Source organism: Phyllostomus hastatus, unplaced genomic scaffold (assembly GCF_019186645.2).
Source record: "Phyllostomus hastatus isolate PE091 unplaced genomic scaffold, TTU_PhHast_1.1 phas_contig_62, whole genome shotgun sequence".
In the NCBI taxonomy this organism is placed as follows: domain Eukaryota; kingdom Metazoa; phylum Chordata; class Mammalia; order Chiroptera; family Phyllostomidae; genus Phyllostomus; species Phyllostomus hastatus.
The window spans coordinates 9,693,419-9,712,314 of NW_025333921.1; the positions used below are offsets into that span (position 1 = coordinate 9,693,419).

Genomic DNA, 18,896 nt, shown 5'->3' on the forward strand with positions numbered 1-18,896 from the left:
CTTTCGAGCCCCTCATCAATATCACACCAATGTAAAGGACGACCAGAATGCCTTTTTCTTTAGAATTTTTCAATGAATATCAGGACCAAACCGTTTAGTTCCCTTTTAACAATGAAAATATTAAGATAATGGGTTGCCCTCCTAATGATGTAAAAAAGAGAACTGACATTTTGTTTTCTCAGCCTGGACAGAAAAATAAGCTATTTAATTCAATCTAAACAATTTCGGGTTTCACCTAATCTTCCCATTTAAAAACACAACCAACAAATAATAAAGCACATTAGATGATCAATAACGTTAAGTTCACAAAAATATGGGTATCTGTTGTTCTGGGGATCTCAAGATTACTTACTTTTATTATTTTAAGCGTTTTGACTTTAGCAATGACGCCCTGACATGTAGTCATTGGAAAAGGAACTCAAACTTAGAGTCTATAAAAATCCGAATAGGGGACCAAATTTAGAGTAACTCCAAAACAATGTGCCTGCCTCTTCTGGAGGGCAGGGGAGGGTTTCCGGGAAGCCACCCAATCATATTCCTAACGTAAACTCGGTGGCGGCATTTTCAAGTGGCTAAACTGACCTCAGTCCCGCCCTCTGGTTCCACTGTTCTTTGCGGAGGTAACAGATGGAGATCGAATGGGTGGCAGTTCAGCTGCAGCAGCTGCTGGCGTCTGAGAGAAGCCCTTGGTGGTCGTAGGCTTAATGAGCGGACGGCAAAGAACGCTTTTCCAGACATGGGGCGCAAGCCTCTTCCGATCCTCTGGGGCTCCGGTTTGCAGCTCTAGAACTGAGCGACCTCACAGCCCCGGCAGCCCCGGGGCGTGTTTTTCTGCCGCCGCAGAGGCTGCAGACTCACCGCCGGAGTCGGACGACGACGTGTTCCTGGTTGCTGTGTACGAAGCAGAGCGGCAGCTGAATCTAGAGAATGGCGGGTTCTGCACCTCAGCGGGCGCCCTATGGATTTATCCTACTAATTGCCCAGTGCGGGACTACCAGCTGCACATCTCCCGGGCCGCTCTGTTCTGCAACACGCTGGTGTGTCTGCCCACCGGGTTGGGAAAGACCTTTATTGCCGCCGTGGTCATGTACAATTTCTACCGCTGGTTCCCGTCTGGCAAGGTAGTCTTCATGGCCCCCACGAAACCTTTGGTGACACAGCAGATTGAGGCTTGCTACCGAGTGATGGGTATCCCGCAGTCCCACATGGCCGAAATGACAGGTATTTCAGAAAGAGTGGGCTAATTTGAAATTAAAGAGCTGGGTGGGACAAAGGACACATTCTGTTGGAAACTGAGCCAAAGAAATTCCTGACCCATGTGGAATAGTCCCCAGATCATATCTTCGTTTTGCATCTTCTCCCCTAAAACATCATCTGCAGGCATACGTTTCATTGCATTTAGATTTGTGCTTCACAGATGTTTCACTTTTTTACAAATTGAAAGCAAGAGCCTCCACCAGCTAAAAGATTACCACTCCCTTTATTACCGTGGTCTGGAGCCGAACGTGCTATGTCTCTGAGGTACTCCTGTACATGTAGCAAGTCCAGCCCTAATAAATAGGATTGCTTGACTCAGTCTTCAGAGAATCCCTGTAGCTAGTTAGAGCATTTTGAAGCTACTGTGTATATATACCCCATCTGTTACCCAGTGTCATTTTTATTTGCAGGATCTACTCAAGCTTCCACCAGGAAGGAAATATGGTGCAATAAGAGAGTCATTTTTCTTACACCTCAAGTCATGGTAAATGATCTTTCTAGAGGAGCTTGTCCTGCTGCTGAAATAAAGTGTCTAGTTATTGATGAAGCTCATAAAGCTCTTGGGAACTATGCTTATTGCCAGGTAATATTTCATTTAAAAGTAATTTTTTAGTGTAAACATTGTTATAGAGTATTTTGGGGAATAATTATTAATGATGGATGTTATTGATTGATGAAGTTATTATGAAAGGCCTTATCTACTACTATCTTAGAACAGATTGTGATCTGCTATCTTTTAAAAAAAATGGTTAACAAAGCCATTAGTGTCAGATGTAGATGATGAAAGCTTAGTCATTATTGAGGTAGTGATTCACAGCAGGGTATGGGTGGAGTTTTGGAACTAAGGTAATCCCAAAATTGGTAGTGGATATGCAGTGTCACTTGTTGGCAGGTAGGTAAAGTAATACTTAACTGTTAAGGGTGTTTTAAGGATTAAATCACATAATGTATACAACACACCTAACAGTGCCTTCCAGTTAAGTACTACAGGAATACGAAGGACAAAGGTGAAGAGGTGAGCTATGGGCTGGTAAGGTGCTTTACAACCAGGTCATGAAGGCATTTGTATTTTGTGCTTACCAATTCAAATGCTCTTTGTAGAGTGTAAGGGATCTAGGTGGTGGAGACTCAAAAAATGTTTAGCTGGAAGATACCTAAGATTTAAAAAGGAGTAGAGGAGAGAAAGCTAAAGGCAGTGTGTGAAATGAGGGATAGGAGGAATTTAGGATGACTCCCAGTTATTTGACTATTGGAAGATTGTGAGGATGTTGGTGTTACTAGTCAAGATGAAGAGTTCTGGAAGCAGAGAAGATTTGGGGTATTATGGAAAGATAGGAAAGATAGTGCCATTTTAGATTGTTGAATTTGAGGTGTCTATGAGAATCTAGCTGTAGATGTATACTAGGCAGTAGGTGATGGAAGTGTGGATCTCACTGGACAATTCTGAGCTGGAGATAACAGATTTGGAAATCACCAGCATGTAGGAGGTAGATACTTAAAACTATAATGTTGGTGATACTAGGGAGGGTATCAGATAAGGATAGAAAGGAACATTGATTTCATTTAGTGCAAATGGATGAATTTCACTGTCATTTTGTGAATTTATAAAGCTGTTTCCTTGGGAACCTTTTAAGTATCATTGTATTATATCTCTGTATTATCTTCTGGAAAATGTCATCTTTCTTAGAGTTGATCCTAGCCAAGAAATGGATATATTTTTCTATTCATTTGTATTTTTCCACATTAAATTAATTCCCAACTATGTTAAGGTTTCTGCTTCAGGAGCATGTACAAATTTTTATTCTACTGTGGAATTCATTTTGTAGATTTAGCTTATATTTAGCAACTTTAACTCATTTATTTTCCTTCTCTTTATTTTAAAATATTTTATTTATTTATTTTTAGAAAGAGGGGAAGGGAGGAAGAAAGAGAGGGAGAAAAATAGTGATCTAAGCCCTGGCTGGCATAGCTCAGTGGATTGAGCATGGGCTGCGAACCAAAGTGTCTCAGGTTCGATTCCCAGTCAGGGCACATGCCTGGGTTGCAGGCCACAGCCCCCAGCAAGCGCATATTGATGTTTCTCTTTCTCGCTCTCTTTCTCCCTCCCTTCCCTCTCTAAAAATAAAAAAAGAAAAAAGAAAGAAAAAGAAAAATAGTGATGTGCAAAGAAACATCAATCAGTTGCCCCTTGCATGCCCCCACATGGGGACCTGGCCCACAACCCAGGCTATCCCTGACCAGGAGTTGAACTGGCAACTCTTTGGCTTGTAGCCTATGTTCAGTCCACTTAGCCACACTAGCCAGGCAACTCATTTATTTTCAAGAAATTTCTAGGCATTAGGTGATTTCTTGTTTCAATTACAAGGCTTATGCTTTTATTGAGTACAATGAGACATGCATTTACTCCATTACTACCCAATATCCCTGAGAGTTTATGCTACATTGAATGTTCCAGGTATAGGTTCCAACAGCTCCATGAAGAACGTAGCTTCCAGGATTTCAAACATAACACTATTTCCTCTTCTACAAAACGCTTGAGAATCCCTTCTGGAAAAAGTCAGGTACTAGGGACATTTTGTCTTACATCAGTTTTTAATTAGAACAATTCTATTTAAGTCTCCATTAAGTATAATGTTGTATCTTTATATTCATTAGGTATAATGTTTAAAAAAAAGCTCCAGAATTACATATAGCCCTGGCTGGTGTGGCTCATTGGGCTGAGTGCCAGCCTTTGAACTAAAAGGTCAATGGTTCGATTCCCACAGGGCACATGCCCGGGTTGCGGGCCAGGTCCCCAGTAGGGGGCATGTGAGAGGCAACCACACATTGATGTCTTTCCCTCTCTTTCTCCCTTCCCCTCTCTCTAAAAATAAATAAAAGCTTTTTAAAAATCCTCCAGAATTAATATTTTTTGAATATTAATTAAGATTTAGTGTGAGTCTCATTGAATTCATCCTTGACATGGGTTGAAATTAGAGTAGTTTTAAATAATCTAATTTTACTGTTTCCATAGCTAGTGGGAAACTGGGGTCTTAAGAGCTGTTTCTGCACCCCATTTTACTTAGCGGTTGTTTTGTCTTGTATTGAGGACTTGTGCAAAGGGGCATATGTGAATCTGCCAAATTATCCAGTATTAATCATATTGGAAGTGGTGTAGAACTTAAACTGGAGAGCTTAGACGGATACTTTGGTGCCACTGAGAAAACGTTTTAAGATTTAAAAGGAAAGTTAAACTTTTAAAATAACTCCCAATTAACCTTATTCTTTTATGAATAAACTTAATTGAAAAATTGTGAGCCTTCTAATACAATCTAACTTCTTAAAATCCTAAAACAATTTTTTTTTCATTTCAAATCTCCTTTTACATTAGTATTTAATTTTTTCCTATTTTTATGTTATGATGTATCTGAATCTGGTAAGTGTGCATATGAGTATGCTGTAAGGCTGGATTGTGGTCTAAGCAATGGAGAGTGCACTTTCTCTTCTTCCATTTGCCACTGTTAGGCCTGATGTCGTAGCTTATATATATAGAAGAAACCCTGAAGTCTTTTTTTAATGGTGTAGACTATAAACCTAAATTATTTGCTCTCTGGATATAACTAATGATAGTTCCATCCACTAGACCATCAGTATTCTAAATAAAGGAATAATGATAATGTACCAAATATATTGGTTTATTTAACAGAATCATTGTTATTTTTGTAATGGATGTATGAAATCAAGGAACTTTTTTTCTTTTTTTAAGGTTGTAAGAGAACTAGTCAAATATACAAATCACTTTAGAATATTGGCTCTTAGTGCCACACCAGGTAGTGATATAAAGGTAAGTAAAATGTTTTTCCATTTATTAACAGTTACAAAAATAAGAACTGTTGTAAGTGGCTGGATCAGTTTTCTTTTTTCTTTTTTTAAAAAAGATTTTATTTATTTATTTTTAGAAAGGGGAAGGGAGGGAGAAAGAGAGGGAGAGAAACATCCATGTATGGGTGCCTCTGAAACAACCCCTACTGGGGATCTGGCCTGCAACCCAGGCATGTGCCCTGACTGGGAATCAGACTGGTGATCCTTTGCCTAACAGACTGGCACTCAATCCACTGAGCCACAACAGCCAGGGAAGTTTTCCACTATAGTATTTACTTTGAGTTTAGGACTCCAACATTTTCTGTAGCATGCCTCCCTTGTGTTTGCAGGGGTTTTTCTACATTAGTAGTTTTCAGACTTAAGTGTGCATGAGAGTCACCTAAAGCTGTTCGTTAAATTATACTGTTTTCTTTAAAAGTTTTCTTTTAGCTCTGGCTGATGTGGCTCAGTGGATTGAGTGCCAGCCTGCAGACCAAAAGATCCCTGGTTCGATTCCCAGTCAAGGGCACATGCCTGGGTTGCAGACCAGGTCCCCAGTTGGGGCCGCACAACAGGCATCCACACATTGATGTTTCTCTCCCTCTCTTTCTCCCTCCCTTCCACTTTCTCTAAAGATAATAAAGTCTTTTTTAAAAAGTTTTTTTTAAGTTTTATTTTGAAATAAATTCAGACTTTCAGAATATTTGTAAAAATTGAAGTATCTGTGTATCCTTTGCTTAACTTTCTCTAATGTTAACATATTATATAACCATGGTAAAATTATCAAAAGCAGGAAATTAACATTGGTGCAATACTAGTAATTAATCTGAAGACCTCATTTGAATTTTGCCATTCTTCCTGCCAGTGTTCTTTTCTGTTCCAGGTTCCAGTTCAGGATCCCACATTGCATTTAGTTGTCACGTTTCCTGGGCCCTTCTTACTGTGATAGTTCCTCTGTCTTTTTTGGTCTTCTGTGACCTTGTTTTGTTTTTCATGCTGTTCTTGCAGGGTGGATACCAGTTATTTTGCAGAATATCCCTCAGTTTATGTTTGGCTGATATTTTCTTGTGAGTAGAGTTTTTGGCAAGGATACTCCAGAAGAGCTGTCTCTCTCAGCACATTTTATTAGAGAATACATGGTGTTGATATGCCTTATTGTTGGTGCTGTCAATTATGATTTTTTGAAGGTGCCAATTTCTCCATTGTGAAATTACAGTCATTCCTTGTATCTTCAAGAGATTTGTTCCAGGACCCCATGGATACCACAATCCACAGATGCTCAAGTGTCTTACATAAAATGTCATACACACATTCTCCTATATACTTTTCATCATCTCTGGATTACTTATAATACCCAATACAATGTAAATGCTATGGAATTAGTTGTTTTACTGTGTAGTTAGGGAATAATGACAGGAAGAATAAGTCTGTACATGTTTAGTACAAATGCAATCATCTTAGGCCTAAATACATAGTACCTTTTAGCAACAAGGTAAGTTTTTAAAAAATTATATTTTATTGATTATGGTATTACTGTTGTCCAGTTTTTACCCCTATGTACCCCTCCACCCAGCATCCCCTACTCCCTCAGGCAATCCCCACACTATTGTTCATGTCCATGGGTCGTGTGTGTAAGTTCTTTGGCTAGTCCGTTTCCTGTACTGTACTTTACATCCCTGTGGCTATTCTGTAACTACTTGTTTGTACCTCTCACCTCTTCATCCTTTGCCCCACACCCTCCTCCCATATGACAACCACCCAAACCCTCTCCATATCCATGATTCTGTCTCTCTTCTTCTTGCTTGCTTAGTGTGTTTTTTAGATTCAATTGTTGATAGATTTGTATTTATTGCCATTTTATTGTTCATAGTTTTGATCTTCAAGATTCTCTCTTTATCTTTAATCTTTGGCATTTTAATTATGATGTGTCTTGGAGTGGGCCTCTTTGCATGCATGTTGTTTGGGACTCTCTGTGTTTCTTGGACTTGCACATCTATTTCTTTCACCAAGTTAAGGAAGTTTTCTTTCCTTATTCTTTCAAATAGATCCCCAATTTCTTGCTCTTCCTCTTCTCCTTCTGGCACCCCTATAATGTGAATGTTGGAGCGCTTGGAGTTGTCCCAGAGGCTGCTTACACTATCCTCGTTATGTTACATTCCTTTTTCTTCTTGTTCTGATTGATCGTTTTTTGGTTCCTTATGTTCCAAATAATTGATTTGATTCTTGGCTTCATTCACTCTACTGTTGTTTCCTGTAAATTATTCTTTTTTTAATTTAAAAATTTTATTTATTTTTAGACAGAGGGGAAGGGAGGGAGACAAAGAGGCAGAGAAACATTAGTGTGTGGTTGCCTCTCATGCACCCCCTACTGGTGACCTGGCATGTGCCTGACTGGGAATTAAACCAGTGACCCTTTTGTTCTTATGCCAGTGCTCAATCCACTGAGCCACACAAGCCAGGACTTCCTGTAAATTATTCTTTATTTCAATCAATGTAGCCTTTGTTTCTGACTAGATTTTTTTTTATCCTTTTGATGTCTTCACTAAGTTCCTTGAGCATCCTTATAACCAGTGTTTTGAACTCTGCACCTGATAGATTGCTTATCTCCCTTTTGTTTAGTTCTTTTTCTGGAGTTTTGATCCATTTTTTCATTTGGACCATGTTTCTTTGTCTCCTCATTTTGGCAGCCTCCTTGTGTTTGTTTCTATGTATTGGGTAGAACTGCTGTGACTCCTTATCTTGGTAGTGTGGTCTAACGTAGTAAGTGTCCTGTAGGATCCAGTGGCACAGCTTCCTTTATTACCCAAGGCGGGTATTCGAGGTGTGCCCTTCATGTGGCTGAGTGCTCCCTCCTCTTGTAGTCTTGGTTGCTGTTAGCAGGTCAGTGGAAGGGATTTAACCAGGCTAGTCAGGTGCAAGGACTGGCTCTGTCCACTGACCATCAACCTCCGGTCTACGTGGAGGATCAGCTGTGCAAGAGCGGCGTGGTGGTGCTCCATTGTGGTCTATAGCTGTCCACTGGGTGAGCAGGCTATACGGTTTCCTGGGTGGTGCAGGTCAAGGTCATCGCCCACCTGTGTTTTACCCTGGGCCACTCTGCTTGAGCTATAAAGCAATGTAAAATGGTTGATACTTATGTTGGGTTTGGAGATTCCTGGGGGAAACCAAGCTTTGAATCTAGGCTGACTGTAGCTAATACTGGGCTTGGGGCCACTTAGCAAGAGATATGGGTGCTGAGGGCTTACTGAGACTGGACTTATGAGGCCTGCTGTTGCTTGTTTAATAGGATTTAGGGAGTTGTGATATAGGAGCCAAAATGAGCCATTCATATGGAAAAGTCTCTGTTAACAGCTTCAGGTGTGTCTGTAAGCTAGGTGGGACAGAGTCTCAAGGACCTCTAGGGCAGGGCAAACAGCCTTAGCCAGATTGATGGAGTCTCAAATATGGCACCTATCTGCTGGCTCTGTGTGGGGCGCGGGGTTCACAAAGGATCCATGGCCTCTGCCCACCTTTTTGTCTGGGAGAAAGCTGTCCCCCAGCTCTTGCCTTGATGCCAGAAACTTCAGTTCCCCCCTGTATGCCTCTGGTGCCTTTCAAGCTGCTACCTTGATGCTGAAGCTCAGAGGGAGTGAGTCTGAGTAAGTCCGTTTGTGGGTTCTTTAACAGGAACTGCTTGGGACTCTAGAATTTTCTTCCACCAACTCAGTCCCTGCTGTTTATTGCAGCCAGAAGTTATGGGGATTTATTTTCCTGGCCCTGGAATCCTGGGCTGGGGGCCCTGGTGTGGGACTGGAACTCCTTACTTCCAAGGTATCCCTCCCGAATTTTTATCCATCATGCCTGGGTGTGGGACCAGCCTATTCCGTGTCTGGAACAGTCCTATACCTTCTACCAGTCTGGATGGATATAGTTTCTGTAATTTAATAGTTGTTAGACTTCCATTCAACTCGATTTGTTACAGTTCTGAGTAATAGTTCTATATTTTAGCTGTAATTTTGATGTGGTTGTGCAAGGAGGTGAGCCATATTTACCTATGCTGCCTTCTTCACCCTAGTTCAGCTCTTTATGTTAATGTAGACTAATGGTTTTTTTTTATGGACTATAATCCAATACCACCATTAATTTTGTTGCTCAAATTGTTCCAGTTTTGACCGTTGGAATATCCGTGAGATGGCTTTTGTGTCCATTAGAAAGTACCTTTTTCCCTACAATTTTTTAGTTTTGTTAAAATTTTTTTTCATTTATTGATTTGTACACAAAGAGAGGGAGAGGAGAGAGAGGGCGAAACATTGATTAGTTGTTATTCAACTTATTTACTCATTCATTTGTTGATTCTTGTATATGTTCTGATGGGGGAATGAACACACAGCCTTGGTAAATTGGGATGGTGCTGCAATCAACTGAGGTACCCGGCCAGGGTCTAGAAAGCACTTACACACACACACACACACACACACACACACACACACAACTTCCTAACTTTCTGGCATCAAGATATTTTATGTTCATTTGGTATTTTTCCTGTTTTACCCATGGAAACAACCATTTGCCCAGGGAGTGCTGGTTTCTTTTATTGGAGGCTGGTAAAAATGCAGATTTTGGGTGCTATCCATGACATTCTGAGTTTGGTAGCTCTGAAAGAGCTTTTGTATTGGCTTTGGATACTTTCTAAGATAACTCTGCCAATCTGTAAGACTTTCTTTTTTCTGGGCATAGCCTTGATGATTTTTTGAAATTTTTATTTCTGCTCCTTCCCCTAGCTTTGTTTAAATATGCCTACTTTTAGTAGAGACTTGAACTTTTAAGTCTCTGCTTAATTGTCATCCCTTCAGAGAGATCCACCCTAAGCTATGAAAAGTCAGCTCCCCTATCTTGTGATTTTCTTAATATTTATCATAATCTGTGATTCCTTTGCCTGTTCATTTATTTGTTGACACTTTGATCCACTAAAATAGTAGCTACATGAATGCAGGGATGATATCTATCTCAGTTATAGCTCTGTTATCAGCTCAATACCTGGCAGGTGGGAGTTACTTAGACCTTTCTGGAATGGATGCATGATTAAAAATATTGAAGTATTACTCATGTTTATAAAATGGTTACAAATTTACTCTAGATTTTAAATTTATGTGAGCTTTCTATAACTATAGTAAAGTACCTATTAGGCCCAGGTATTGGGAATACAAAGGTGATTAAGACGTGATTATTTGCCCTTGGGAATTTTTTGTCAGAAACTAAGCCCATTAAGCTTTTCAAGTTTTTTTTTTTTTAAAGCTCTTAATTTTTAGATACATTTACAATTGAGTCTTTCTTTCTCCCTCTCTTTCCCTATCCCTTATGTCCCACCTCCTACCTCTCCCCCTCTTTAGTTTTTAATTACGTTGTCAATACTATAGTCTAATGGTATAGTCGTTCATGCCAACAGGTTTTATCTTTTTGCTCTTATTCTGTATTTTTACAATTAAGTTCCTTTATGATATTTGGGTGAATGAAATTCATTCCCACAAATAGATTCACATCATATATATTGATTTAAATGAAAAATATTCTGGTAATTTATCAATACTTGATTTAGTATAGGTCCTGTACTCTCAAATTCTTAACAGGTTGATTTTATGGTATTCCTTACAAATGTAAGATGCATTTTTATTCTTTAATAGTAACAAGACTGCTCTGTGTCTCCCACAAATATCACTGGAAAGTATTTGCAAGGAATCAGGAAATCTGGATTCTAGTTTTGGCTCTAAAATTTACTGTTACAATGTTTTAGGGATTTAGTTTGCTGATATGAAACTTCTGTTGTCTGTATCTTTGTAAAAGGTTGATGGAATACATCATTGTTATTGGAGAGTGCAAATACATTTGATTAACTTGTCGGGCATGTACTAGTTGTGTCACTTCTGATGGTTTTTATAGTTTTTTAAATAAACATTTAATGGTGTGAATTTTTAATGTTTCTTTCAAAATTTTACTATCTTATTTCTTTTGGTAACAAAGTAAAATATTTAATATGTAATGTAATTTATAATAATATTTCATTGGTTTTCTGTAGGCTGTGCAACAGGTTATTACTAACCTACTAATTGGGCAGATAGAACTTCGTTCTGAAGATTCCCAGGATATTTTGCCATACTCTCATGAAAGACGAGTTGAAAAGCTTGTTGTTCCCCTTGGTGAAGAACTTGCAGCCATCCAAAAGGCATATGTACAGGTAAACAATTCTCATCACAGTTCAGTGTTTCAAATAAATGAACTGACAATGTAATTACTGTACTTAATAGAATCTGGCTGTGAGACTATGTGGTTATCAGTTTATAATTAACATGTTGAAAAATTATTTGAAATTAAAATTTTTGGATATAGCACCATTCTTTACATGTACTGACAAAGAAGAAATACAAAATGATATACCATTTCTAAAGTCAATAATAGCTTTATATCATTTTGTATTTTTTAAAAGATTTTATTTATTTTTAGAGGGGAAGGGAAGGAGAGAGGGAAACATCAATGTGTGGTTGCCTCTCCTGCTTCTCCTGTTGGGGTCCTGGCCTGCAACCCAGGCATGTGCCCTAGCCTGGGAATCAAACCATGACTCTCTGGTTCACAGGCCCGCGCTCAGTCCACTGAGCTATACCAGCCAGGGCTCATTTTGTATTTTTTTAAGTAACTCTTTTAATTATAGTATGACCCTCCCATATACACACACAGCAGAGTGCTTAAAACGTAAGTGTGCAGCTCAGTGACTTTTCACGTAACGATCACACCCGTAACACTTACCTAGATTCAACCAGACATTTCTTTGTAAGGAAATATATTTTCAATATTTTCCCTGATCAACTGGAGGCAATCTTGCCCATCTGGTAACGTTTGCCAATGTCTTGACACATTTTTGGTTATCTTATCTGGAGCGGATGGGGAGTGGACTTGCTACTGGCATTTAGTTTATAGAGGGCCAGGAATGCTGTGTAACATTCTGCAGTGGACAGGAGAGCCTGCCCTTCCCCCCAACAACAAAGAATAAAGAATTATCTGGTCCAAATGCGAATATTATAGTTATTGAGAAACTTCTTACACTGTTATCACTTTCAGTGGGAGAATTTGAGGTAACACAATGTTTTTCCAGTAGTTAATAATTAGTGCCATCCTAGGAGAAAACTTTATTTTCATATCCTCATTGTCATGGATTAAAGTGGCTTCTTTGCCATTCCTCCCATTGAGAGACATGATACATTTTCCCTTTCCTAGAAACTAAACTGGCTCTGTGGCTGACTTTGACCAATAGATGTGATAAACCCAATCTAGCCATGTTGAGGAGAAGGGAGAAGAAGAAACCAGTAGATAAGTAACTAGAATTGAAGGTGCAGACATATGGCCCCCGTTGGGTTTTTTCAGCTACCCCCCAGCCATCTGAAGCTCCATCAGGAGTACAGAGACAAGCTATCAGCACAGTGCCCTGACAGACTTTTTTTATTTCTTATTTTTAACATTTGCAGCAATTGTGGATGTCAGGAAATTTGCAAAAATAGCTTAGAGAGTTCCCCAGGGGAGATACTTTAAGAATATGAAAATATTCTGTTCTCAACATATTTTGCCCACTAATTTTAGCATAATAATGGTGGTGCTTGCGTACAACTATTTCTGTAGTGTTTACCTAATCAGTGTTCCCTCTTTCCCTTATTTCTTTTACATTTGTTAATTTGAATTCTTCAATAATGAAGTTGTTTCTTCTCTTATTAATTCAATTCTTTATATCAGTATAGACTAATAGATATTTTTTTGTGTGGGTTAAATCCAGTACTATTATTAATTTTGTTGCTCAGATTGTACCAGCTTTGGCCATTGGGGCCTCCTTTAAGATGGCTTGTGTGTTCTTGAAGATGTACTTTTGGGGGAGTGTGGTTGAGGGGGAAAACTTCCTGTCTCTCTGGCATTACAAGATATTTTATGTTCATTTGGTATTTTTCTTGTCCCAGCCATGGAACCAACCATCTTTCCAAGGAATCTTTGTTCCTTTTATGGAAGAATGCTGTGTAGAAACCAAGATCTAGGCACTAGATGTTCTCATTGTCCTTGTGGTGTCATAGCTCCTAGGCTGTCTCAGTGAATCACTTGAATTCTTACCCACAGAATCAGAATCATGAGCAAATAAAATTATTGTTTTGACCTATGATGTTTTGAAGTAATTCTTGATACAGGAATGTATAACCAAAACATTCATCTATCATTTAACCTTTAATAAATCTTTCTTAAAGTGAAGTTTTATAGGAATATGGTTTATATTTTGTCTTTAAATTATTTGTAACAAATTTCTAAGCATAATTAATCATTTAAGGCAAAGTCTTTCCAACAATCATCCCCTAAATACTAATATATTTGCTTATGATTAAAATTATTTTACTTACACCCTGCCTGGTGTGGCTCAATGGATTGAGTGTCAACCTATAAACCAAAGGGTCTCTGGTTTGGTTCCCAGTCAGGGCACATGCCTGGGTTGTCGACCAGATCCAAAGTGGGGGGCACATGAGAGGCAACCATACATTGATGTTTCTCTCTTCTTTCTCTCTCTCTAAAAATAAATAAATAAAATCTTTTAAAAATAAAATTATTTTACTTACAGGAATTTAAAAATGGTAATTTGTATAATCGCTATAATAAGAATTTAATTTTGTCAGTATTTTTCAAAGTGCTTTTTTTAAAAAATTTGATTTTGAGAGAGAGGAAGGGAAAGAGAGAAAGAAACATCAATTTGTTGTTCCACTTAATTATGCATTCATTGGTTGATTCTTGTATGTGCCCTGGGCATGGATCGAATCCTCAACCTTGGCATATCGGGCTAATGCTCTAACCAGCTAACCTACCAAGCCAGGGCTGAGAGAGTGCTTCTTTAGGCAGTGTGATCAGCAAAGTAGGAAGGGAAGAAAAAGAAAAATATACTAAAATGGTCCTGGCTGCATGGCTCAGTTAGTCAGAGTGTTGTGGCATGCACCAAAGTGTTGCAGGTTTGATTCCTGGGCAGGGTACATACCTAGGTTGTAGGTTTGATCCCCAGTGGGGGTGCCTACCAGGGGCAACTGATCAGTGTTTCTGTCTCTCTCTTTCACTTGCTTTCTCCTTTCCTCTCTAAAAGTCAAACATATCCTTGGGTGAGGATTAAAAACAAAAAAACTAAATAGGTCTATTTTAGGAAGTAAAAATCAGGCAAAAATTTGACTACTTTATTATATATTACTATAGTACACCTTCATCCAGAGGTCTCTTTTTTCCTTCACTATGGCATTAAGCTCGTTCCTTCATCAGGGCCTTTTGTCTTCTGTTTCCTCTCTCTGGCATGCTCTGTCCTCAGATCCTCTCATTCTAGACACACCTCATCATTCAGATGTTGGATATTATCTTTTTAATGAGACTGTCTTTGTCCACGTTATTTGATAGTGACTCCTTTCCCCTCAAAGACTCCAACATTACTGTATTTTAGGTTCTTAAATGCATTTATCATAATTGAAATTCTCTACTTCCTTTCTTCACTTTTAAAAAATTTTTTTAAAATAAATTCTTTTTTTTAAAGATTTTATTTATTTATTTTTAGAGAGGGAAGGGAGGGAGAAAGAGAGAGAGAGAAAGAGAAACATCAATGTGTGGTTGCTAGGGGTCATGGCCTGCAACCCAGGCATGTATCCTGACTGGGAATCGAACCTGCAACACTTCTTTTTTATTCTTTACTTGCTTCCATTGTATATAAACTTTATGAAAGTAGAGGTTTCATTCGTCTTAGCCACAATATCCTCAGTGTTGAGAACAGTGCTTGATATATAATAGATGCTTAATAAGTATTTCTTAAAATAATGAATCAACAAATGAAATTAAATGTACTCAAAGCATTTGACTTAGTCACCAGTCTGCAAATATTTGCCTATGTGTCAGACCTTGTTCTGGGCACTGAAGATGCAACAGTGAAGAAACCAAGGCCATCCTTTCATTGTGCTTAGGCTGAGGAAAGAGAGAGAGTTAAGAAATAAACATAAACACCTATGTCCTTCAGTTATAGTTGGGCCTAAAAAATGGTTGTGCTTACTCACACATGAATGTTAACTGGGGGTAAATGTCAAGTACTTTAAAATTTTTACTTTAAAATTTTATCATGATCTTTTCTGCGTTTATTTAAAAATTCATTTTAGGATAAACTTTAATATATAGTTTAACATATAACTCTTGTGTTAGTATGTGATAAAATGATTATATTTGAAAAAGGACTTTAAGAAAAGATTAAACTAAATTTCTTTGAAATTTACAGATTTTGGAATCATTTGCCAGTTCTTTGATTCAGAGGAATCTTTTGATGAGAAGGGATATCCCCAATCTAACAAAATACCAGCTAATTCTGGCAAGGGATCAATTTAGAAAAAACCCACCTGCAAATTTTGTGGTAGGTATTTTAAAATAAATTTTCATAATAGATTTAAGTTTTTACTGAGCCCCAGGATAAAATGGAAATAATGATTTTTTTGGTATATATATTATTAGTTTATCAAGAATTATGATATGATTTATATACTTCATAAAAACTGAAAAATTGAACAGGAATACAATTTTATGATTTCAATTAAGATAAATTTATCCTGAAACTTTTAATTAAGCATTGGTCTTTAGTTCATTTCTTTTTTGCAAAGGCCAAGGGCCATGCTAGAGGGTAGGTCCTAACTAACTTTTAGTCCCATAGCATTTTGTTTTAACTGTCAATGCTGAGGTTGGATGAAGCATCATGGTAAGCTTCTTATTTCTAATTGCCATAGAAAAAATAGCCAGGCAGGAACATAGTCATCAACCTAGGTCCAAAATCAAGAGATGTTTGCAAGCACAAAAAGGAGTCTTTCTTGGAACTGAGAAGAAACTCTTGTGCAAAAGAACAGAGGTGAATGAATGAAAGTAAGAAGACAGTGAGTAAACCAATTTGCCGCAGGTAAAGGACTGAGGAAGTCAGAGACGATAGTTAATCTAGGCGTGACCACTTGGGAGTAGCTCTAAATGTAACACAAGAAATGTGGACTTCATAGTGTCTGGGAAACCAGGAAAGGAACCCTTTCTAAGCAACTACAGTGTAATACACTAAACTTTTTTTTTTTTTTAAGATTTTATTTATTTATTTTTAGAGAGGGAAGGGAGGGAGAGAGAGAGAGAAACATCAATGTGCAGTTGCTGGGGGCCGTGGCCTGCAACCCAGCCATGTACCCTGACTGGGAATCGAACCTGGGAAACTTTGGTTCACAGCCTGCGCTCAATCCACTGAGCTACGCCAGCCAGGGCTTAATACACTAAACTTTAATAAATGTTTTAAAATTTCTACTAGGAGTTGACGATACATTGACATTTTAAACAGTAAATCTAAAACCGCTGAACTGTATTTTATTGACATTTTATATTTTACAGAAAGCTGATTTTACACCTTTAAGTAATTAAGCTGCCATTGTAGGGCATTTATCACTATCATGGAAATGTTTAAAATAATTATCACTGATGTTAAATGCTAGTAAAAACATGAGCCAGAGAATAATAATCTTTGTCTCTAGTAAAGGAAAATAATTAAAATACATTCTCAATGGTCTTAAAACTATCTCACTATATAGATATACCTATTCTATGGTCCCATAAACAGAATGTGTACTTCACTTTTCCTTGAGGTTAAAAGCACAAGAACATGGCCAAATTCCCTGGGTTCAAATACTGGCTCTATTACTTACCACCTGTATGAGCTTTTTCATCTGTAAAATGGGCATAACTGTAGTACCTACTTCCTAGGAATTAAGAATAAATATATTTGTATAAGTAATATGCTTATAACAGTGTCCCCTCAGTGTCATTTATTATTGTGGTGTGTATAGTTGGTGTAAAATATTAGTGTTAAACAGTCTGATGAATTATTTATCCTGATGCTATAATATCTGTGAGGATAGGCCCCTATCTCACTTATTTCCATTCTATACCAAATGTTTGGTTTGATTGTTGACACATAGAAGATGCTTATTAAATATTTTTGAAAGACAAATGAAACGATATACGAGGTCTATCCGGAAAAAGTCCAACCATTGTTAATATAACTAGAATGGTTTGTGTGACATTCATACAACCTGGCAGCCAAGGAGAGTGGACTGGAATGCACGTGTGTGAGCAATGATGACTTCGCTGTTGTCATTGGAAGCAATAGATGCTTTTGAGTGAGCATGTGTACTGTGTGGCCATCAAATTCAAAATGACTGAATGAGTAGAATAACAAATCTGCATCAAATTGTGCGTTAAGCTTGAATATTCCTCTGAGGAAACTATTCAGATGATTCAGAAGGCCGCAGCTATGGGCACCTGGTTATTGGCAACTTCATCACAACAACACGCCCGCTTATGCATCATGTCTTGTGCAGAGTTTTTTGGTGAAACATCAAATCACCCAGGTGACTCAGCCCCCTACAGCCCAGGTTTGATGCTCTATGACTTCTGGCAGCTCCCAAAATTAAAATCACTTCTGAAAAGGAAGATTTCAGACCCTCAGTGAGATTCAGGAAAATACAACAGGGCAGCTGATGGTGATTGGGAGAACTGTGTGAGGTCCCAAGGTACCTACTTTGAAGGGGACTGAGGCGTCATTGTCCTATATACAGTGTTTCCTGTATCTTGTGTCTTCAGTACATGTCTCTCTTTTTCGTATTACATGGCTGGATACCTTCTGGACAGACCTCATGCTGCTAATAATTCACCTATAAAAAAGCAGTATATGATAAATAGTTCCCTCCTTCACCTGCTCTCTTTAAAATGTAAGTTTTCTATTGAATTAAACAAAAAAAATATGAACTGATGTGTTATATGGAAAATACATTGACACCTTTCCATAATAATGTCCTAGACATTGAGTAGAACCAGTAAGTTTTACATGGAACATATATCTTTATTTTTCTGGTTAAATTTGATATATGTTTATTTTTCCAGGGAATACAACAAGGTATAATTGAAGGAGATTTTGCTCTTTGTATTAGTCTGTATCATGGTTATGAATTATTGCAACAAATGGGAATGAGATCATTATATTTCTTCCTTTGTGGAATTATGGATGGAACTAAAGGTAAATTAAGGAAATACTTACATGTATAATTTTTGCTGAAGTTAAGTAGTTTTGGTACTTAAAAATGCTTTAAAAAGTAATGAAATAGTTTTATAAAAAATGACCATATTTGTTTGTTTGTTTTTAAGATTTTATTTCTTTTTTGTGAGAGGGGCAGGGAGGGAGAAAGAGAGGGAGAAAAACTTTGATGTGTGAGAGAAACATCAATCAGCTGCCTCTCTTACTCCCCAAACCCAGACTTGGCCTGCAACCCAGGCACGTGCCCTGACTGGGAATTGAACCAGTGACCTTTCCATTTGTGGGATGGTGCCCAACCCACTAAGCCACACCAGTCAGGGCCATATTTCTTTGTTTTTGATAAATTGCTGGAAAAAAGGCAAGCCATTCATATGCAAATGTGTAACTGGAAAAAAGGTGCTGGTTTTCATGTTTACATTTGAAAAACTTGCATTCATTACTAAAGATTAATTTTTTTATTTCTTTTTAAAAAATTTTTAAAAATATATTTTATTGATTATGCTATTACAGTTGTCCCATTTCCCCCCTTCTCTCCCCTCCACCCTGTACCCCCTCTTCCACCCACATTCCCCCCTTTTAGTTCATGTCCATGTGTCATACTTATGAGTTCTTTAGCTTCTACATTTCCCGTACTATTCTTGCCCTCCCCTTATCTATTTTCAACCTACATTCTATGCTA

At 38.0% G+C, this 18,896-nt stretch overlaps 1 protein-coding gene across 1 annotated transcript in view; it reads left to right on the forward strand.

Annotated features, from left to right (window-relative positions):
• Positions 1 to 635: 635 nt before the first annotated feature.
• The window catches only part of FANCM (FA complementation group M), a 66,624-nt gene continuing 48,363 nt past the window's right edge, over positions 636 to 18,896 (forward strand). Inside the window, exons 1-6 of the mRNA XM_045848529.1 lie at positions 636 to 1,221; positions 1,668 to 1,840; positions 5,003 to 5,080; positions 11,150 to 11,308; positions 15,386 to 15,517; positions 18,067 to 18,199. Coding sequence (XP_045704485.1) covers positions 705 to 1,221; positions 1,668 to 1,840; positions 5,003 to 5,080; positions 11,150 to 11,308; positions 15,386 to 15,517; positions 18,067 to 18,199 — 1,192 coding nt within the window. The 5' untranslated portion in view covers positions 636 to 704. The remainder of the gene's footprint in view (positions 1,222 to 1,667; positions 1,841 to 5,002; positions 5,081 to 11,149; positions 11,309 to 15,385; positions 15,518 to 18,066; positions 18,200 to 18,896) is intronic.